Source organism: Schistocerca serialis, chromosome 4, assembly GCF_023864345.2.
Source record: "Schistocerca serialis cubense isolate TAMUIC-IGC-003099 chromosome 4, iqSchSeri2.2, whole genome shotgun sequence".
In the NCBI taxonomy this organism is placed as follows: domain Eukaryota; kingdom Metazoa; phylum Arthropoda; class Insecta; order Orthoptera; family Acrididae; genus Schistocerca; species Schistocerca serialis.
The window spans coordinates 773,177,645-773,201,587 of record NC_064641.1 but is presented as its reverse complement, the minus strand read 5'-3'; the positions used below and the strand labels follow the sequence as shown (position 1 = coordinate 773,201,587).

The following is a 23,943-nucleotide window of genomic DNA, read 5'->3' as shown; positions in this document are numbered from 1 at the left end:
TGGCTGTGTGTACACTGCAGTGTTTTAATTGTGTTCTGCGACAATCAGAGGAGGAGAAGGCAAAACCTCAGTGCTGGCATATAGTCTACTCCTCTCTAATAGCACCAAGACGTAACATCCCCATGTGACGGAAGGACAACCATTAATATTGTAACATGGGACACAGTGTAGAGGTACGGAGTTTAATCCGGGTGTGGTGATCAGCTGCTCCCCCTCCCATATACAATTTACTTTCATTGGTACCATAAATCAACGACCAGAACCTTGTGAACAATGATCGAGGCAGACGAACTGAATTAAAATTTGTACTGATGCCGGGACTTTTTTTTTATTGTCAGCTAACCCTCTGACCGAACATGCTGAGCTACCGTGCCGCTTGGACTCAAACCCGGGTCTTCCTGCTTGCTAGGTAGAAATACTAAACATTACAACACCGCTGTGCGATGGTCAACATTGCTGCACGAACTACCTAAGCTGAGTGCCCTCCCCAACAAAAATTTCAATTAATTTTTCCCTTACATATTGTCACTACTGCCACGGCTTAAGTAGTTCGTACAGCAATGTCGACCATCGTCCTGCGGTGGTGTGCTGGGTAGCATTTCTGCCTAGTAAGCAAGAAGACCCGGGTTCCAGCCACAGCAAAAATTTTAATTCATTTCATCTGCTTCGATCATAATCGTAGATAATAAATAGACTTAACTGTCTCAGGGAAACATTGAATTATAATACGGTTTCTATTTATTGAAGGTAGTGTGGATTAGCTGAATTACCGCGCATTGTTATGGGATAGCCAATGTAGGATTAGCTGTTCACCCAACTTTACGAAACACGAATTCAGGAGAAAAGGTCCTATTCAGCCTCGGAAAGTGATAATTCTTTTCGATGTATGTAACAGTCTTGTCTAACTTGCAACTGAAACTACAATTTTGCTCTAATGAATCACAATTACTTTCATTTCCACTACAACCTTCGGAACGTAAACTGTCATGATCAGGTGGGACTTCGTCAATTAGTAATGCATGTATGCATGACATTTTTCGGTAACCTGTGCAAGTGCCTGGTAGCAAAATAAAAATGACAAACACTACTTCCGTTCAACGATCAAAGTTATGTTCAGCTTTTGACAACATAGGTAAACGGAAGCGTAAATGTAAACAGTGGTCATAGCATTGTGTTCCTGTCATTTCTTTCAGATTATGCATTATATAGAATTTGTATACCGTGAGGGAAAGAAAGAAAGGTGGCGTATCAGAAGTTAACAAGGGAGAAGAACATGAAAAAAAAAAATGTTGAGAGTGTGACAAATTTATATAGGAGTTTTAGTTATTATAACTGTATTTAGTTTATGTTCTGTGTGTGTGTGTGTGTGTGTGTGTGTGTGTGTGTGTGTGTGTGTGTGTGAGAGAGAGAGAGAGAGAGAGAGAGAGAGAGAGAGAGAGAGAGAGAGAGAGACGTAGTACACCTGCAAAGACGACCGTCGATTTTGATCCAGTGGCGACATATGCCACCTGGGGTTAGTAGATATAGTGATACTGGTTTCAACGTCATCCAGCAACAGATATCGTAGTGGGGTAGCTATCAGAGCGTCATCTGTGTCTGTCTTTTAATAGGGAAAGTTCACAGCCAGAAGGCTCAGTGTGAAGAGAACGTGTGAAGAAAGCCGGCAACCATGCCACGGAAGCAACTGAGCGAGTTTGAAAGAAATCAAATCGAGGCCTTTCGAGTGGCGGGACTATCCTTTCGGAGAACTGCCATACATGTTGTACGTGCTGCATCTATTGTGCATGATACTGGTACCAGTGGTCACGCGAACTTTCTCACACTCATAGACGAGGTTCCGGACATATACGCAGCACAGATGACCGCCATGATTGTCGTACTGTAAGGGCAGCAGCCGCAGGTCGTACAGCTATACAGCACAGGTAATAGGGCTATTGAACCCAGACGTGTCAACACGAAGTCTCGCGAACCGGTTATTTGCCGTATGACTAGTAGCAAGCACGCCTCTAGCCCGTCTTCCACTCACGCCACGGTCTTGAGGTGGACAGCTCGAGTGGTCCTGTCAGAGGATGACTTGGAAGAAGGGTTGGCGTGCCATTGTCTTCAGTAATTAATTGTAATTTCTTCCTGCACTCAAGTTATGGTCGTTTGCGCGTACGACGTAGACTTGGTGAGCGCTGTCTGCTGGAACATATTCGTCCAAGACACACTGGCTCCAACCTAGACCATAACGTCTCTCTTTCATCTTTGATGTTCCTGGAGGGGACGCTAACCAGCGTTCGGTATGTGAAGAATGTTGTTAGATCCGTTCTTTTGTCGCTCTTGCAACAGGAAGGTGGTGTGTTTTTCGAACAGAACAACGCTCGCCCACACACTGCCCGTGCGACTCAACGTCCTCTGTAGGACTTGGAGCAGCTTTCCTGACCAACTCGATCTCTCATGCATCCAGTCGAGTACGTGTGGGATATGATAGGACGAGAGGTGACTCATGCAACTCGTCAATCAACAACGCTACAGAACTATGTGAACAGGTCGGACAGGTGTGGAATAACATATCCAAAGACGTTATTCACCATCTGTAGGATCGACTGGATCCCAGAGTCAGAACTGCCGTCAGTGGCGAGTACAATACGTACTATTATTGGTGTTTCAGCGTGGATCGATACCTGGCACCTTCGAACCGCTTTTTCTGTTGATCTGTAAATATCATAGTTTCGTATAATCCATATACATTCATGCAACAACAAACACTGAATAAAATAGAAATCTCCGAGGGCCTTCACTAAGTTTTTTTTTTTCCCGGCGCTGTGTCAAAGGCGTGCGTGCAGGCAACACATGGATCATCTCAATGAGTAATATAAACAGACAGACATGCTCTTTCACTCTTAGGATGTACAGACTGTTTTGATTTGTCTGATGTATTTCATATATCAGGCTAGGTGACTATATAGAAACCAACTTTGAGACATACAAAAGACTAATTACTTGGTTGAAGAAAAACTGGGTAGGAGGGAAGATATTTTGCGTGTATTAGTGTGTGTGTGTGTGTGTGTGTGTGGTGTGTGTGTGTGTGTGTGTGTGTGTGTGCGTGTGTGTGTGTGTGTGTGTGTGTGTGTGTGTGTATGTTTGATAAATAATTAGACTACTGTTAAAAACAGAGACGATCTTGCAGCATGTGTTCAATTTTTGTCTAATATTTTGAAGAATCAGCCTCAGTTGCGCAAATTTTATGGTCTTTACCAGGTTTCGGCTAAATTAATCTGGCCTTCTTCAGAAGCATAAAATTGCTATAACATGCCAGAGTAAGGCACAGTCAACATTAAAATTAAAACCTATAGTACCATGGTACCATGTCGAATTAAAACTGCTTAATTCGACATGATACAAGATTAATTTAGCCGAAACCTGGTAAAGATCAGAAAATTCGCGCAACTGAGGCTGATTCTTCAAAATATTAGTCTATCACTTTTGCTGACGGGGCTGCAATATGCTAAAAATTCTTCAATATTTGTCATTTAGGATCGACTCAGACAGTTGTCTTTTGTGTTTGTATACTTCGAGTTTTTCAAGAAAGTGTAGTTGTTTGTCTATAGCATTTCTATGTAGAACGCTCATACTTGCATCTTTGGCGTGGTGTTCTGTTTCATGCAACTCAGTTGGCAGTGTTGAGGCGTGGTAATTTTTGTATCTTATTGCTGTTCCTTGAATCTAATGTCAGATAGCGGCGGCGCGGTTCCTTCCGTCCCATTAGGACTAACCTGCACCTACATGTGAACATTGTGTCAGCAGATCATCAGTAGGGTAGCCGAGCGAAACCTACTGTACTTCGACGTGAACCAGGCTGCAATTAAAGCCACTAATCTACGTTTCGGGAGAAAGTTTTCACACGAAATGAAATATTGGAAATTTTGTACTTAATTAATATATTCTGTAACTTAGGTCAACAAGTATCGCCGGCCGGTGTGGCCGTGCGGTTAAAGGCGCTTCAGTCTGGAACCGCGTGAACGCTACGGTCGCAGGTTCGAATCCTGCCTCAGGCATGGATGTGTGTGATGTCCTTAGGTTAGTTAGATTTAAGTAGTTCTAAGTTCTAGGGGACTGATGACCACAGATGTTAAGTCCCATAGTGCTCAGAGCCATCAACAAGTATCACTGCCAAGTCCGTGCTAGTCACAACACAGTCACTCACAATCCCTTTCACTCGCGTTAGCAAGTTCATAGTGGTGCATTTTCCGAAAACGTAAGAGCTACAAAATTACGGATTGTTTTTGATTGTGAAAACTCACCAATTATTAAGTCTGTCGGTACCTAATTCAGTCACAGTTCTTAGCCACCGACCTGCTCAATACGCCACGTGGAATTTATGTCTTTTCTCGTCGTAAAATTCACTTAAAAATTCCGAAATTTCTACACACCCATCGGAATAATTATCCTGTCACTTTACAACACTTTTGAAGTATGGAACACTGCTAGATCCGGCAACTTATCATTTCCGTCGGAACTACTGCTACACACGTCCGAACTGATTCGAATGCTAGGCTCCGACTCCTCTCTAGAATACTTTAAGTCTTCTCTACCACCAGAGAAAGGCGCGCGAACAATATTGCTTTACCATTGGTCAGTTTACTCAACAGCCAATACCAAAACAATATTCTCCCGCGTCAGTCGGCGCTTTTTATCAATAACCAATCGCAAAATAGTAAACCTAACGACTGCACTTTTTACCGATGTAATTGTTTAATATGCTGAAGTCTTGTTTACGCATAAAGTTGTTTACTATTGTTATTTATACCTGAAGTAACTTTCCCTTTAGCATAAACTTACTTTACAAATCTATTCTACAAAAATCCCCTTTGTCCACATCCATACTTCTTGGAAATGTTCCTACACTAAATCCCACTACATAACTCGTTAAACAATTATCTTCATATTAACCTTAAACCACACTCACACGTAATTCATACTGCTAACACATTTATAACATTTTACATACACAAAAAGACATAATAACACTTTATGAAAATACTAGAACAGTTTATGAAAAACATTCTATTACTTCAGTGCACTCTATTGGGCGCAATAGAAACTAAATCAGTTCCCTATCCAATATTGTCCTCTATCGGCTGATACATAAACTATGTGCGCGTCCAGTCTCGCGTCACCATCTGTCACTATCCAGCTCTGAGACACATCTACCACTTAACCGCCTCCCAGGGAGGATCGGTATACGGCGCTACGCCTCAAGATTATCTGTCCGTCTCATACATGTAAAAACAGCCAAAGCAATAAAACTGCTTTGCACACCCCCATCACGTAGTGGGTCTCGCGGAATGCTGCTTTTCACAGTAGACGTTTAAACGCTATAGGGGTGAAAGTCGCAGTGGTCCTCGTACAAAGCCTTGAGGGAACGCTGCTCTTTGTATCGGCCCTCGTACGGAGCCGTGAGGAGCACTCACACACACCTGGGGGCCCGCGCAGCGCTCTGTTTCCGGGGGCGAGCACAAAGTTTCGCGACGCTGGCGCCGGCGCCGCAGCCTCGCGGCACCCTGCGATTCTCACGCCGCGAGCGTCGCGGCGCCCACCGGCCCGCCCTCGTTCCCGGCGGCACACTTAAAGGGGATGCCGCGCTCTGGTCGCGACGCTGCCGCCGCCGTTTGCGCTACTGCTGTCGCTTCGGTCTCGCTCGCTCGTTCTGCAGCGCCTCACTACACACGGAATTCCACTTGCTCCTGTTATGTGAGAAATACGAGGGTCTTCAATAAACAACGCCTCATTATTTAAAAATTCGGTAACAAATGCAACACACTCAAGGATTGTGGGCATTGGCACCAGTGTATAATACGTATGTGCACGCAGAGACAGTGTGGTGTTAGTGAATTCCTTTGCCATTTTTCATGCTCAGATGTTGCGCCATCTGTTTTGACTCTGCAGGCAACAAGAGTTCTGAGTTTAGGGGTACCCGGTAGTTGCAAGATTCATTCAACGGTAGAACCTAGTTCCACCAACGAGTAAGTATTACTATGGAACAACTTCAGCCATTTGGATGTGTTTCCAGGGCTCTCGGGTGTCCAGCCGGATGCGATCGTAGAACTCCAACGATATTTCGACGAATAACCTTTCCGCCAACTTCAGGTGCTTCAGATGTAACCAGAGCCACCTGATGATGGCAGAAAGGTTATTCGCCGAAATATCGTGGGACTTCAACGATCGCATCCGCCTGGACACCCGAGAGCCCTGGAAACAACACAAACGCCGGGAAGGTCTCCAATCACGTAACATTTGGATGTTGTCGCATTGTGGGCCTGTGTTAAGCTGGTTTGGACGTAATGTCGGATTGCTGCACATCTTAGCCACATTGTATCGGTGGTGTATCGCTGCTTTAAAAAATGGTCTGCGGAACATTCCCACACCTACATACCAGGCTCTGAATGTCCGGATAGTGTAGTCAAGATCATCACATTCTCCGAGTAGCGATGGTCGATCCAATAACATCCAGGGACGAAATCCAGGCACATGTTGCACCTACTGTGTTACGAGATACCATTAGGACCATCTACTAGCAGCGGGATTAAGATTACATGTGCCTTGTAACGCCTTTTTCTGACCTATTTTTGTATCTGTATCGATATTTATATGTAAGTTTGTAGTGTTGCTTGTATAAATTGTTGAATCTGTCCTGGAAATTCTTTGACTTTCTATACATATTTCAGTTATGTGAAACTGTGGAACGATGTTGTTTAAATGGCTCAAATGGCTCTGAGCACTATGGGACTTAACTTCTAAGGTCATCAGTCCCCTAGAACTTAGAACTACTTAAACCTAACTAGCCTAAGGACATCACACACACCAATGCCCGAGGCAGGATTCGAACCTGCGACCGTAGCGGCCGCGCGGTTCCGAACTGTAGCGCCTAGAACCGCTCGGCCACACTGGCCGATGTTGTTTAAATTATGCTACTTGGTTTAAACAACTAATGGAATGACTGTTTTGTAATGTACTGTAAATGACTTGGTGCATAGTTAGGGAACATAGGGTTGAATGTAAAAGAGGTGGGAAAGCCCTGCAGCTACGGAAGAAGCCTGGCAGGTTGCAAAAGGTGTGGTTGGCGCGCGAGTGGCAACTCGTCCTTTGTGACGGGTAAGGAGTCTGGGCTGAGCAGTGCTGTGGTTAACATCTCGCTAGCAGTAGCGGATCTTTGTGGCTCATATTCCTGGAGTTTGGAGGCCAGAACAGATTAAGGGCAGTATTTATGGGTCTCGGATGCTGCATTTGGTGATACCATTATCATGGCATGGCTTTTGGCCCTATAAATATAATTCTGACGCCAACAGGGCGAGACCAACAGTATTGTTAAGACTGCATCGCCGCCAGGTTAACAGCCATTGCAAATTGCTTATATTTGCCACTCTGTAAATGGATCAGGTATTTGTGAAATTTGGTTGATTTTATAACAATAATTGCGGTGTTGCTGAAAACTCTATCTTACACCCGTGATTATCCGAAATCCAAAACCTGGACAGGAATCCTATCCTAGTGAATTTAATTCCGAATGTCCTAATTTATTATGAGAAAGTGGTTGAACCTGAATTTAATGTTGTGTTGTCAATTTCACAGCCAATTACATTTTTCATTGGGTCAAAAGACTGCTTATGAAAGTACATTTGTTATTTAAATAGTTACAGTTTGTTGTGTTTTGCTTTATTAATAATTAATGACCAGAATACTTAACTTTTCTCATACATACTGATGTAGTTTTGGTAATGAGCATGGTTATTCAAACCATGAAAGTTTAAGGGTCCTCATGTACTAGGCTTGTTAGTTAATGAAGCAATGCAGAGGCTCCTTCAGGGCCAGGGTAGTCAGATTTTCATTCTGCTTACTCGCTTCTAATCGAGTTTAAGAAAGAACTATTTACTGTGTTATCTATTCTAATGCAAGTTTGTTAATGGAGAGGCATAGAGACCCTGTACTAAACAATGAAGTAATAGAGTATGAACATCAGCAGACCTCCTGATTTACATTCTGAATCATTTTAAGCTTTTCCCTGTTCAGTATTGCTGCTAGTTTCATGTGTGTCGGTAATTCGTTTTATAAACTGTTGCACCTAGTTCATTTACGGTGTAGTTGAGAGGCATATGTTGCTTTTTACTACCTCATAGGCCATTTATCTGACATACTAGTTAATAGCCCGTTTATGTGCAAGGTTAGGTTACTGTGTTGTAGTGTGAACAGATATGAGGAAAGTGTTTAGTGTACGTGTCAAGGAAGGTTTGGTTAGCCTTAGCGCTGCCTTCTGCTATATCATTTTGTTTGACTCAAGAATCCCTGATTAAGCTGGGGACCTGTTTTAATACGTAATGTTAACTTGCCTTTGTGCTGGGAGAACGTCTCTTCGTGATCCACCGTTTCCTGTTGGTTATAGCCTGCTGGAGTGTTTCGGAAACGAATCCCAGTTTGATTGTTCTGTTTCCATTAGGTTGTCTCAAGGTCAGCTTTCCAAAATTTCCTCACAGACGTATAACGTTAGCATCGATTGCCATTTAAGGTGGTCGGTGGTACCCTTACAGCCTCTGTCCAGTCTACCACTCACAACACATCACCATGTATGGCTACTCTGCAGTCGTGGAGGAGTTAGCTGGAGAGAGGTAAAGTGCTCTGTTGTCTTCAGTGATGAGAACTGGTTTTGGCCCTATGCTAGCGGTTGAACTAGACGTGTATGTCGTGAACTTGGTGGTTTGCATATTCCAGAGTGCACTTGCCCTTGAGACACAGGTACCATCCCAAGATTCAAGATGTGTGGTGCCATGACGTAAACTCGCTGTCGCATATACAGGGTGTTTCAAAAATGACCGGTACATTTGAAACGGCAATAAAAGCTAAACGAGCAGTGATAGAAATACACCGTTTGTTGCAATATGCTTGGGACAACAGTACATTTTCAGGCAGACAAACTTTCGAAATTACAGTAGTTACAATTTTCAACAACAGATGGCGCTGCGGTCTGGGAAACTCTATAGTACGATATTTTCCACATATCCACCATGCGTAGCAATAATATGGCGTAGTCTCTGAATGAAATTACCCGAAACCTTTGATAACGTGTCTGGCGGAATGGCTTCACATGCAGATGAGATGTACTGCTTCAGCTGTTCAATTGTTTCTGGATTCTGGCGGTACACCTGGTCTTTCAAGTGTCCCCACAGAAACACGTCACAAGGGTTCATGTCTGGCGAATAGGGAGGCCAATCCACGCCGCCTCCTGTATGTTTCGGATAGCCCAAAGCAATCACACGATCATCGAAATATTCATTCAGGAAATTAAAGACGTCGGCCGTGCGATGTGGCCAGGCACCATCTTGCATAAACCACGAGGTGTTCGCAGTGTCGTCTAAGGCAGTTTGTACCGCCACAAATTCACGAAGAATGTCCAGATAGCGTGATGCAGTAATCGTTTCGGATCTGAAAAATGGGCCAATGATTCCTTTGGAAGAAATGGCGGCCCAGACCAGTACTTTTTGAGGATGCAGGGACGATGGGACTGCAACATGGGGCTTTTCGGTTCCCCATATGCGCCAGTTCTGTTTATTGACGAAGCCGTCCAGGTAAAAATAAGCTTCGTCAGTAAACCAAATGCTGCCCACATGCATATCGCCGTCATCAATCCTGTGCACTATATCGTTAGCGAATGTCTCTCGTGCAGCAATGGTAGCGGCGCTGAGGGGTTGCCGCGTTTGAATTTTGTATGGATAGAGGTGTAAACTCTGGCGCATGAGACGATACGTGGACGTTGGCGTCATTTGGACCGCAGCTGCAACACGGCGAACGGAAACCCGAGGCCGCTGTTGGATCACCTGCTGCACTAGTTGCGCGTTGCCCTCTGTGGTTGCCGTACGCGGTCGCCCTACCTTTCCAGCACGTTCATCCGTCACGTTCCCAGTCCGTTGAAATTTTTCAAACAGATCCTTTATTGTATCGCTTTTCGGTCCTTTGGTTACATTAAACCTCCGTTGAAAACTTCGTCTTGTTGCAACAACACTGTGTTCTAGGCAGTGGAATTCCAACACCAGAAAAATCCTCTGTTCTAAGGAATAAACCATGTTGTCTACAGCACACTTGCACGTTTTGAACAGCACACGCTTACAGCAGAAAGACGACGTACAGAATGGCGCACCCACAGACTGCGTTGTCTTCTATATCTTTCACATCACTTGCAGCGCCATCTGTTGTTGAAAATTGTAACTACAGTAAATTCGAAAGTTTGTCCGCCTGAAAATGTACTGTTGTCCCAAGCATATTGCAACAAACGGTGTATTTCTATCGCTGCTCGTTTAGTTTTTATTGCCGTTTCAAATATACCGGTCATTTTTGAAACACCCTGTAGTAGCTCTGTACGGTCATGTAACCCATGCCCGCTGCACTTCACAGGCTGCTATCCCCGTGTTACGGCCATTTAATTAACAGGAAAGTGATGTGTAATTTCAGCACGACAATGCACGTCTGCATATAGTGACTGCGACGCAACGTTCCCTTACTGGTATATAACAAATGCCCTGGCCAGCTAGATCACCAGATCTCTCTCCAATTGAATACGTATGGACATGATGAAATAAGAACTTATTCATTCTCCAGGGCTGGTAAGAACCATTGCTGAACTGCAACAAAAAAGCTAACAAAGCGTTTGTGCGTCGCCTCCTGGAATACTGTTTGTGCGCGACATACAGCATATCGAAACAGCAGCGGATACTGAATATGTACACAAAACAACAGCAAGAATTGTAACAGATCTGTTTGATTCACAAAAAATAACGACGGAAATGCTGTAAAACCTGAATTGATGCACTGTTTTAAGTGAACACCAAGTATCCCGCAGAAGCCCACGCATAATATTGTTTAAAGGAGCAAAACTAAGTGAAGAGTTGATGAATACTCTACTGCTCTCTACGTATAGTTCCAGTGTGAAACGTGAATAAATGATTAGAATGATTGCAGCACGCACTGAGGTACTTAAAGTCATTAGTTCCGCACTCCACACGGGAAAGGTATCGGAAGAAGCCCAAACATTTGGAACAAGCGGTAGGAATCTCTGCAATGCACTTTGCAGTTGTTTGCAGGTTAAATTCGTATGTAAATATTGATCCAGCTTCAATATATTTTCTGAAGACGCTGATTTAAATAATACGGAAGAAAAAGAGTCCTTTAACCTGAAATGAGAGTAAAAGGTTCCTGAAGAAAACGATGATGATGTTGATACACTTACCGACATTTAACCATTGATGTCCTCCCAGGAGATTCTCTTATTCATACTGATCGACGAGAGGTATAGCTAAGGCACTGCACCCGTATACCGAAGGAAAGCGGTTCAAACCCCTATCTGAACAACAAGATGTATTTTCCGTGGTTTCACAAGTTGCTTGAGGCAAATACTGGAATGGTTTCTTTGAAAAGGACAGGACTGATTTCTCTCATCGTCTTTCCACTATGCGAGCTCTTTCTTCGTCTTCAAGGGCCTCGATGGGACAAACTACAAGCTTGCAGTTTATTTAAGAGTAGATTTTTTCAACTGCCGTAGATACATACTAGTTGTGCGTAATAGTTGTTGGCATTTAACATCGCTGTGTGGGATACAATTACTCTTTCAGAGAGGTATAGGTTTTTGAAAGTCACTAATATTCGAAAATATATTTGTAAAGACACTTTGAGTTCATGAAAACTTATTCTGCTCCACAATTTGAAAGCGCACAGAGCTTTTTAGTTTTTCAAAAATTATATTGAAAGTAAATTCTAGACTACTGTTAATTCACTCTTCCATGGAGAACATGTGGATCGCTCATTTATACTAAATACAATTTCAGCATTATTGTTGGTTGGTTTTTGGAACTTCAAGAGAATAGGCACCGACGGGAAGCAGATACGTGATATCTAGATAGACGGTCATTATAAAATACTATCCACAAAGGTGTGTTACAGCCGGCCGGGGTGGCCGAGCGGTTCTAGGCCCTACAGTCTGAAACCGCGCCACCGCTACGGTCGCAGGTTCGAATTCTGCCTCGGACATGGATGTGTGTGATGTCCTTAGGTTAGTTAGATTTAAGTAGTTCTAAGTTCTATGTACTGATGACCTCAGAAGTCAAGTCCCATAGTGCTCAGAGCCATTTGAACCATTTTTTTGTGTGTTACTTAACACTGCACTGCTTGTAGCACTCATAGGTGAAACAGGAAGTTTCTTAACCACTCAAGACTGCTTCCAATATACAGGTACATTCAGTTGACGCTATTGATACGTTTTATGTAGTCTTAAACTCCTTCAAACACCACGAGGAATTTATTAGATCGTCTCGCTCGCTAGTTGCATAGAGTTAGTCCTACAGAAAAAATGGATAGAATGGTTTCGAAGGAAGTTTAATGACGTTAAATTTTGTGCACCGATACATTTTCAAACATATTTGAAGGGCACTTTTTTAAGTTTTCCTTGTATAATTCGAAAATTACGGATACTATCGTAAATATATCCCAGTACAAAATTTAACTACATTAATTTTCCTACCAAAGGTTCTGCAGTTTTCATTGTAGATCTAATAATTTGCACATAGCAAGCAAGAGGATAGGAAAATGTTGTGTGTGGTATTTGAAGGTGTTGCAGGTTGTATAAAAGCGATGGTTAGGTGCAGCTGAACCATCCTGTGTAACATCAAATCACAAGCATGTTCAAACGACACTCACCAGCTGACTCAATCGCTAGCACAAGTCTTCTGTTTTAGTGTTAAACCTAAGTGAGCCCTAATTTAAACATAAATCAGTAGCAGTTAGTAAAATGTGAGATGGACAACTTTATTTTTTGAATCAACTAATTTTTCAGTTTAGATGTTCTGTTTTAATCCTACATCATAAGGTCTTCAAATTGAGGACTTATAATCAAAAACCACTCGACGTTGTGTAATTTAAGTCAATTATTTCTTGGAATTCGTCATGTCCGCCTTCGGCTTCCCTCAAATTATTTTTAAGTATCTAGTTAGTCCACTTCAGGTGTCTCCAGATGAATACTGTAAGACATTTAACAACTGTTGTTTTTTCAGTGATTTATCACGAATAGTGCAGCCAAACAAAAATGGATCTGTCCTCCTATTTACACCTAAAAGGAAATTTAAGGGCAGGGGGGGGGGGGGGGTGCGTGGAGGTACACGTTCCCACTGCTTGGTTCAGTGGTCAGAGGCTGGGGCGCCGTGAAGAGTTCTCTCGCCGCCCAGTGGAGTTGAGTTGGAAGACCTGCCCTGCTAGCACTCAGTAAATTCCTGCGCGAGCAGTCGCAGTCCGGGTTAATTGAAAGCCGCCGCGCCGCCGCCGCCGCCCTGGTTAGGAGTTACGCGTCGCGGGAAATTTGTTCCCGCTCGTCGGACGCAGACTGCGCTGTGGCGCACGTGGTCAGCTTTCCAAGGGCGCTCCCTCTCTGGAATTCTCAGCTGATGAAGCAACTGGGAAATCCACCAGCGCGGGCCGTGTAGGGCCATTACCTACATTTACATTCTGCGGTCCCCTTTACGGTGCGTGGACGAGGTTACTTCAAGTACCCACTGTCACTTTCCCCCATCCTCGTTTCACCGCGATGAGTGTACGGGAATGAGCTCCGATTTCTTTGATTTTCTCCTAGACATAAATCGATACACTTACGCGTGAGGAAAGACGAGTAATAGAGTATTGAGTATTCAATCAGAATTGTCGGGACACCGCTACGTAATGTGGAATTGCATACCAGATGCCAGGAGAGGCGGACACGACAGTATAGTCCGCAGTTCGTGGTCTAGTGGCTACCGTTGCTGCCACTGGATCACGGGGTCCCGGGTTCATTTCCCGGCCGAGTTGGGGTTTCCTCTGGCCCGCGACTGAGTGTTGTGTTGTCATCATTTCATCATGATTATTGAACATGGCGAGAATGTACTGTGTAATGACAGACTTCGTACGGGCGCTGATAACCATGCAGTTGAACACGCCAAAAACTACACATCATCATCATCACGACAGTATAAAGGGAGGCGGTAAGTATTGTGCTGTCAGTTCGGATGCAGTAACAGTAGAATGGGTCGATCAGGACAGTTCATTGACGTCGATTGCCAACTAGTCATTAGACGTCACCGGAGTAACGTGTCTACCAGGGACATTTTAAACTTTCTAACGCCGTCAATGTGGACAGTTGGTGATGTGAGTGTAAAGTCGAAGAGCTAATAAACAACCACATCCAAGTCAAGACGGAGTGTACCGTACCTCTTGTACTGACAGAGGAACCGTCAGAGGTAGAAATCCCCCGTTAGTTCTAAAGTAAGGCGAGCAGTCCATAAAGCATAATGAATGTATGTAGGGAGTTAAAAGTGACGAGGTAGTATGGTCTCTCAGCTCCTAACAACCTACAAATTTCTGTAGCCAGTGATAAGCGACTCTTGAGCTGGTTTCAGTGAAACTCGTCCTCGCATCTGGTTTCCCAGAAACATTTTTTTATGAGGTCATTCAATTTTAGATTGCTGTAGACTGTTACTCCTATGTATTTAACGGTGATTATTGTTTCAAGAGATTCGTAGATAGTGCTGTAATCTAACAGTAGTGAATTTATCCTCTGATTTGTTCGCAATATGTTACATCCGTGTATGGAACTGAAACATGGACGATAAACAGTAAGAAATCCAGAGGGAGACCAAGAGATGAATACAATATGCAGATTCAGAGGGATGTAGGTTGCAGTACTTGCACGGGGATGAAGAGGCTTGCACTGGATAGAGTAGTAGCAAGAGATGAATACAATATGCAGATTCAGAGGGATGTAGGTTGCAGTACTTGCACGGGGATGAAGAGGCTTGCACAGGATAGAGTAGTAGCATGGAGAGTTGCATCAAAACAGTGTTTGGACTGAGGACCGCAACAAAAACAACAACAACAACAGCATCATGTTACACCTGTTTACTTTTAGGCGAAACTGGCAGTCTCTGCGGCAGCTAACAGTCCTCACAAGTCTTGCAGTACTTCATCACACTTTGGTCTTTACTACATCCCTGTACACCACGCTACCGTCTAACAACAACTTACTACTGATTCAGACGTTAAGTATCAGATATAGGGCGCTTATTTTAACTTGAGACAAGTCAACCATACGAGTAAGTGTTTAAGTGAAAAGTTAATATTAATGAAGCTGATAAATGTCTGTGCTACAACTGCCCACCTTCTAACCACCCCTCCTGTGTGAGTGGGGTCAGATTTGTATTTTCAGCAGTAACCCCCTGTTTTATTGCATATTCGAATCCTACTTCCAAAAAATACATCCGGTTTGCTTTCTATTTGTAGTGGTTGGCGATGTAATCGACAAATATCAAGTGTGCTTGTTTTTGCAAATTACGAACGGATGCATTTGATTCTAGATTTCTTTACGGTGTAAAGGCAAACCGTTGTGTTCTAATGGTTAATACTGGTGTTCAAACGCTACTTGAGTATTGTAAATGTGCTTGCACAGTACAAAAAAAAATGTTCAAATGGCTCTGAGCACTATGGGCCGTAACATCTTAGGTCATCAGTCCCCTAGAATTTAGAACTACTTAAACCTAACTAACCTAAGGACATCACACACATCCATGCCAGAGGCAGGATTCGAACCTGCGACCGTAGCAGTCCCGCGGTTCCGGACTGAAGCGCCTAGAACCACACGGCTACCGCGGTCGGCTGTACAGTACAGATAATATGCCTAGACATTGACATTTCTGGGAAATAAGCTACCCATTGACCGCTATGTGGATACCGGCGGTTTGATAACGCAATGTTTTATAAATGATTCAGTATATAAGGGGCATGAAAGTGTTGTCTTCACAGTATGTCCTCTGAATCGACTGCGAGAACGTCTATTATGCCTGACGAGCTGCCAGAAACAGTAAGTACATTTCTGTATAATGGACACTTTGTACAAACTTGCCTTGGATGTTTATCAATTGGACTTACCACAAACTATACGTGAAGATATTTTATTGGAATTCCGTTATTCTAAGTTCAATTTCATGTTAAATTCATACAGACTGCTAGAATGTTATATATTTGATAGAAGTGAAAATGTTCGCATGATTAATGAAATAGTAAAATGTCTGTGAAGGCATTCTTGCCATGGGCACTCACCAAAATCAAGCACGCCAGTGGTGAGAGGCAAGGGGAATCAATATCAATCATCACAACGAGAATGAATAACCAATACATCTACGTCGTTGCTCCTGGATCACGCAAAAACATATTTTGTAACCAGACACTGAAACGACTAACCACGTTGTGCTGTATAAGAAAATTTGCAACACTAAAGTAAATTTCGAACGTAATTATCAACCGTTAGAATATACGGGTTTACATTTACATCGTAAGTCAAATGTAGAATCAAATGTGGCTGTTCTTAATTGCAAAACCAGCAACACTTAATATTTATTGATTATAGCGCTACATACACTCCTGGAAATAGAAAAAAGAAAACTTTGACACCGGTGTGTCAGACCCACCATACTTGCTCCGGACACTGCGAGAGGGCTGTACAAGCAAAGATCACACGCACGGCACAGCGTACACACCAGGAACCGCGGTGTTGGCCGTCGAATGGCGCTAGCTGCGCAGCATTTGTGCGCCGCCGCCGTCAGTGTCAGCCAGTTTGCCGTGGCATGCGGAGCTCCATCGCAGTCTTTAACACTGGTAGCATGCCGCGACAGCGTGGACGTGAACCGTATGTGCAGTTGACGGACTTTGAGCGAGGGCGTATAGTGGGCTGCGGGAGGCCGGGTGGACGTACCGCCGAATTGCTCAACACGTGGGGCGTGAGGTCTCCACAGTACATCGATGTTGTCGCCAGTGGTCGGCGGAAGGTGCTCGTGCCCGTCGACCTGGGACCGGACCGCAGCGACGCACGGATGCACGCCAAGACCGTAGGATCCTACGCAGTGCCGTAGGGGACCGCACCGCCACTACCCAGCAAATTAGAGACACTGTTGCTCCTGGGGTATCGGCGAGGACCATTCGCAACCGTCTCCATGAAGCTGGGCTACGGTCCCGCACATCGTTAGGCCGTCTTCCGCTCACGCCCCAACATCGTGCTGCCCGCCTCCAGTGGTGTCGCGACAGGCGTGAATGGAGGGACGAATGGAGACGTGTCGTCTTCAGCGATGAGAGTCGGTTCTGCCTTTGTGCCAATGATGGTCGTATGCGTGTTTGGCGCCGTGCAGGTGAGCGCCACAGTCAGGACTGCATACGACCGAGGCACACAGGGCCAACACCCGGCATCATGGTGTGGGGAGCGATCTCCTACACTGGCCGTACACCACTGGTGATCGTCGAGGGGACACTGAATAGTGCACGGTACATCCAAACCGTAATCGAACCCATCGTTCTACCATTCCTAGACCGGCAAGGGAACTTGCTGTTCCAACAGGACAATGCACGTCCGCATGTATCCCGTGCCACCCAACATGCTCTAGAAGGTGTAAGTCAACTACCCTGGCCAGCAAGATCTCCGGATCTGTCCCCCGTTGAGCATGTTTGGGACTGGATGAAGCGTCGTCTCACGCGGTCTGCACGTCCAGCACGAACGCTGGTCCAACTGAGGCGCCAGGTGGAAATGGCATGGCAAGCCGTTCCACAGGACTACATCCAGCATCTCTACGATCGTCTCCATGGGAGAATAGCAGCCTGCATTGCTGCGAAAGGTGGATATACACTGTACTAGTGCCGACATTGTGCATGCTCTGTTGCCTGTGTCTATGTGCCTGTGGTTCTGTCAGTGTGATCATGTGATGTATCTGACCCCAGGAATGTGTCAATAAAGTTCCCCCTTCCTGGGACAATGAATTCACGGTGTTCTTATTTCAATTTCCAGGAGTGTATATTGTGTATATATAGCCTCCTCCCTCCCCCATCCCCCACAGCATTTGACACATATATTGAATACTGAACACGTCATCTCCACTTCCTCCCTTTGTCACCTGCCTCGTGCATCTCCCTTCCTTCCCCTCTCTCCATCCATTTCCTCCTCCTGCTTTACTCTACACATCCCCTCCTGTATCCATCTCAACGTATCTCCAGCCATGGTCACCTGCTCGTGTAGCCCTCAGAACACAGTTCAATAAAGCAATCTGATAGTACTCCCACAACACACCTGTCACGCTGGGGTATGAAATACACTTGTTTGTCCGTGATGTACAAGCTGCATTCAAGGGGAACTGATAAAGCAGACCAATACCACTACAAAATAACACGCTTAGCGTTCAGAACAGCCTACATATTGGGCTAAACACTGTTTCTCCCTGCTGACATGTAGGCTGCCCTGAAAAGCAGGTTGATTTGCCTGGCTGGTACTGTTCTGACACAACGTGCTTGTTGTGCATAGCAGCCTGTACACCAAGGACTAGTAGAAACACGTTTTTTACCATATCTCCTATCTTTTTGGAGCCGGGAAGTTTAAACTCCGCAGTGAAGATACCTGTGAGGCCTACTGTTTCTGTCCCAAATTTGTTTTAAATCAGTCCCGAGGCTTGGAATAAGATCCCAGACATACACATATATTTACACTCAAGTTCGTATACTAGGGTTGGAACTTTCAGAGTGGCAACTATTTATTTACAGCTCGTAAAAAAATAGATACGTGTTTCAAAGTTTCACTGACCTTCATTGTAGTCCCCAGCATTGTGTATAACACGTTGCCAGCGATGTGGAAGTCGTAGGATACTCTTAGCAGTGCCAGCTGCGTTGACAGTTCGAGCGGCGCGGTCTATTGCCAGACGAATTTGTAGCAGTTCTGAAGCGAATGCCGTAGGGGGGTTTCCTGCAGTTTAGAAATCGAGTTGAACTCACGAGGGCTTAAGTCAGGGGAGTGCAGTAGATGGTATAGCACTTAGCAGCCCCATCAGTCAAACAAATCAATAACAGCATTCACTACACGTGTTTGAGCATTGTCCTGCAAAATGATGGTCAGGTCCTGCAGAAATTGTCATCACTTTTGTCTCTAAGCTGTTCATTTTTGGAACATAACCTACGACCACCTCAGAGATAGAAGTGATGACACTTTCGGCAGGACCTGACCATTATTTTGCAGGACAGTGCTCAAGCACGTACTGTGCCCAGATTTGTTTGACTAATGGGGCTGCTAAGTGCTATACCACCTGCTGACTTAAGCGCTCGTGAGTTCAACTCGATTTCTAAACTGAAGGAAACACTACAAATTCGCCAGGCAATAGACCACGTCGCTCGAACTGTCAACACAACTGGCACTGCTAAGAGTGTCCTACGAGTTCCACATTGCTGGCAACGGGTTATACACAATGCTGGTGACTACTTTGAAGGTCAGTAAAACTTTGAATCACGTATCTATTTCTTACGAACTGTAAATAGATAGTAGCCAGTATTAAAGTTGCAACCCTCGTATATTACCGCCAAGGAAGGGAAATGCCCAGAAGAGTTGGTGGATGCCAATCTATGTACTTACATGCTCGCTAGAGGAAGGATTGGTATATGCTTAGAGTTGCAACTTTCTGTGATAGGTAGAATGACCACCAGGTTGCATTAATGCTCTTCGTCTTTAGGATTGTTTCCAGGTGTGGTAGGGTATATAAGGAGCGTGAAAAGCTTCAGATGTTGGGAGATCGCTGTGAAGTAAGTGAAGGTGCCACATACGGGTGTAAAGATGTTTTAAAGGGGCTTCAGAAGACAGTGTTACAGCAGAATGGTATGTCACCGTCATCCTACGGCCTCACGTGCTATCTCTCACGTGACAATATTCCGGCAGTCTGGAACCGCGCGACTGCTACGGTCTCACGTTCGAATCCTGCCTCGGGCATGGATGTGTGTGATGTCCTTAGGTTAGTTAGGTTTAAGTAGTTCTAAGTTCTAGGGGACTGATGACCCCAGCAGTAATGTCCCATAGTGCTCAGAGCCATTTGAACAGTATTCTGGTGCCATTTTCTAGTCAGCCGATCATTGTCCACACATGGCACATGTCTCTAGGAAGTGTCTCCGTGATTTTCAGGCAGTTGCGGTACTCCAATGCTAGCAGTATCCCCAGATCTCTCCCTGGCAGAACATGGGAGGAATTGACGTCAACTCAGTCCCAGCATCAGCATTCATGATATCAGGGACACCTCATGTTGGCCAGCTTGTATGACGAGAGCATATAATGGTTTTATGATATCCACCCCAAGGAATCAGTGAATGCAACCAGTCCACAGGCGGGTAACATTCCACTGGTCCCTTCAGTGTTGGCGTGGCGGCTTGAAGAGGGTGATATGAAAATGTAACGAAAAGGTACTACAGACAGATTTCATCCTTTCCGACCAAACAAATGATTACGTTATGTAAGTCATTGACCAAAGCCCCGTAAACAGGCTAGTTTATAATAGCGGAACCGTAGAAATACCAGTTAGAAGTTAACCTAAATGCAGTAAGCCAGCTTGCGACGAGTAAGACGCAGCCGCGTCCTCGAATCACGCCTAGGAACGCGGGCAGTACCTCGAGTGCGTGCCGGCTCCGCGCCGTGGTAATGGGATCCCTCTGGCGGCTGGCGGCTGCTGGCTGGTGGATAGGCGGCCCTCGCCAGAGCACACCGCAATTAGAGGGCCCCCCGGCGCCATTGTCCGCAGCCCGGCCGCCATATTGTCTGCAGTTTCATTAGCGCCGCGAGTCGCAATAACTCGCCGGCCACCACCAGGGGCCGCCGCCATATCTGGAGCACGCGTGGATCGCCACTCACATGCGGCACTTTCTATCCACTACTAGCCAAAGATGCTGTCACATATACTGCCACTCCGCAAAATTCGTTTCCCAATGACTGTCTACGAAAAATGAGTGTTGCTCTCGGAGCTGCCGTATTATCACAAGAGCTCTGATGAGATTATCGAAAGTGAGGCGTCAACTAAGCTCAGTTAATGGTTTTTGTGGTTCACACAGCAGTTGACCACTGTCAAACAGAAAGAGCAAAATTTTTCCTAAGTGGGGAAACAAGTGCCACGAGAACAGAAGCATACGACACAGGTGTATCATCATGCTATGATATGTGATCTGAAGTTTTCCCGGCGTATTTTCAATTTGAACAGTTCTCGGGTATCCGAAAGGGTAGCGTCGAAATTTCTCCACAGGATTTCGTCAGACATACACGCTGCCCTCTTCAGACGGTTCCTGACGAATGCTGTGCTGTTCCTCTCGGCGCCCTATATATACTAGCAGTTACCCCCTCCACCGTTCCTCTCCTGGTATCTTCGGTGCGGCCGGCGCGGCGGCTACTGGAGGTGGTGGGGAAAGCGGCGCCTGGGTCTGAACTGGGGTCTGCAGCGTCCCTGCTGCCGCCGTCGGAGGCGGTCCTCGATCTCTGGGACCGCATCTTTCTCTCCAGGCTGAGTGCAGGGTTCCAAGCCTGACTAAGTTGAAGGCCGCTGTCTTTATAAATTAGATCGTCCCGTAGTCGGATTTCGACGGCCTCTTTAGTAACACAGTCCCAGAAGGAGGAGGACTGGCAGAGTATTTTACTGTGTTACTAAAGAGGCCGTCGAAATCCGACTACGGGACGATCTAATTTATAAAGACAGCGGCCTTCAACTTAGTCAGGCTTGGAACCCTGCACTCAGCCTGGAGAGAAAGATGCGGTCCCAGAGATCGAGGACCGCCCCCGACGGCGGCAGCAGGGACACTGCAGACCCCAGTTCAGACCTAGGTGCCGCTTTCCCCACAACCTCCAGTAGCCACCGCGCCGGCCGCACCGAAGATACCAGGAGAGGAACGGTGGAGGGGGTAACTGCTAGTATATATAGGGCGCCGAGAGGAACAGCACAGCATTCGTCAGGAACCACTTGAAGATGGCAGCGTGTTCGTCTGACGAAATATTGTGGAGAAATTACGACGCAACTTGGTCGGATACCCGAGAACTGTTCAAATCATGCTATGATACTTTAATATCGGGGCTTGCTGTCGATTCAACCAACAGATACCTCGCTTGACGAAAGTAGTGATGTACCCAGAAGGGAAGGAGGAAACGAAATCACATAGGTCCAAAGCGTATTACTCCAGTTGACAAAGAACAAGGGAGGGTAAGCTGTCTCATCAGTATGATGTTGCACGCCGCCTACCCAGGGTATACGAAATAAGTGGAGTGGCAAGGGCGTCATAAAGCGCTTCTATCCTCTCCTGAGGCAAACTGGCACACAACTGTTGGAACTAATCTTTGATATACTGGGTACTGACTATCTGACAGAACTGACATCCAAGCTAGTCCCATATATGTTCTCATGGAAACAGACTGATGGTCTCGGTGGCCATCGAAGTATCTCAGCATCAAGCAGACAATACATAGAGGCGTGTACCATTTATGGATGAGCACCGACATATTGAAAAATTGCTTCACAGTACTGCTGCACGTGAAGTTCCACAGGGAGACGTGCACGCTGTGCCATCCGAGTTCTCTCAGTCACTACCAGCCATGAAGTGAAGTCGTACCCAGTAGCTCACCACACCATGACGCCAAAAATAACGCCGCTGCAGCTCTCTAAAACATTGAAATACTGGCACCTCTTTCAAAGTTGCCGCCAGACTCGCCGTCGAAGGTCATTTAGGGTCGTGTGGAACCACGATCCACGGCTGAACACAAAGTCTCGTCAGTCATAAGCAGCCCATGCTTCCCAGTCACTGCACCACTCCAAACTAAGCCACTCATGTTTTGATGCTAACAGTGCCTGCCTACATATCTACATCTACATCCATACACCGCAAGCCCCCTGACGTTGGGTGGCGGAGGGTACCTTGAGTACCTCTATCGGTTCTCCCTTCTATTCGTCTCGTATTGTTCGTGGAAAGAAGGATTGTCGGTATGAATCTGTGTGGGCTCTAATCTCTCTGATTTTATCCTCATGGTCTCTTCGCGAGATATACGTAGGAGGGAGCAATATACTGCTTGACTCCTCGGTGACGGTATGTTCTCGAAATTTTAACAAAAGCCCGTACCGATCTACTGCGCGTCCCTCCTGCAGAGTCTTCCACTGGAGTTTATCTATCGTCTCCGTAACGCTTTCGCGATTTCTAAGTGATCCTGTAACGAAGCGCGCTGCTCTCCGTTGGATCTTCTCTATCTCTTCGATCAACCCTATCTGGTACGGATCCCACACTGCTGAGCAGTATTCAAGCAGTGGGCGAACAAGCGTACTGTAACCTATTTCTTTTGTTCTCGCATTGCATTTCCTTAGGATTACACTTGTCTACATTGAGATTCAATTGCCATTCCCTGCACCATGCGTCAATTCGCTGCAGACCCTCCTGCATTTCAGTACAATTTTCCATTGTTACGACCTCTCGATATACCCCAGCATCATCCGCAAAAAGCCTCAGTGAACTTCCGATGTCATCCATAAGGTCATTTATGTATATTGTGAATAGCAAAGGTCCTACGACAGTCCCCTGCGGCGTACCTGAAATCACTCTTACTTCGGAAGACTTCTCTCCATTGAGAATGACATGCTGCGTTCTGTTATCTAGGAACTCTTCAATCCAATCACATAATTGGTCTGATAGTCCATATGCTCTTAGTTTGTTCACATGGGAAGGTAACTTCCTAGTCTGGCCGCTGCTCGTCTCTGACCAATGGTGCAGGATGTTGCAGGGAGTCCATCACTTCTTCTAGTTAGGCCGATGCAGATCAGAAGGTGTTACGATGTGCTTGGTGCACAGTACGATAATCCTTCCTTATGACGGTCAGATGAGATAGCCCCGAGCTTGACAACGGGTATACCTACCCCCACGTTCCCATGCAGCCCAGCATAGGAGTCAAAGGAGCGAGTACACACAACACAGTTCGCAGCATCTTGAAAGGCAACTGGGACGTACAAACATTGTAGATACGCTATCTGATCGAAAGTATCCGAACGCCACCGAGTAATGCGAAACTAAACACTAGATGAAATGGGAGGCGGATCC

At 45.5% G+C, this 23,943-nt stretch overlaps 1 protein-coding gene across 1 annotated transcript in view; it reads right to left on the bottom strand.

Moving 5' to 3' along the window:
* LOC126474758 (POU domain, class 4, transcription factor 1-like) overlaps window positions 1-20,708 on the bottom strand; it is a 177,741-nt gene extending 157,033 nt beyond the window's left edge. Inside the window, exon 1 of the mRNA XM_050102235.1 lies at window positions 20,497-20,708. Coding sequence (XP_049958192.1) covers window positions 20,497-20,708 — 212 coding nt within the window. The remainder of the gene's footprint in view (window positions 1-20,496) is intronic.
* Between the last annotated feature and the right edge of the window lie 3,235 nt (window positions 20,709-23,943).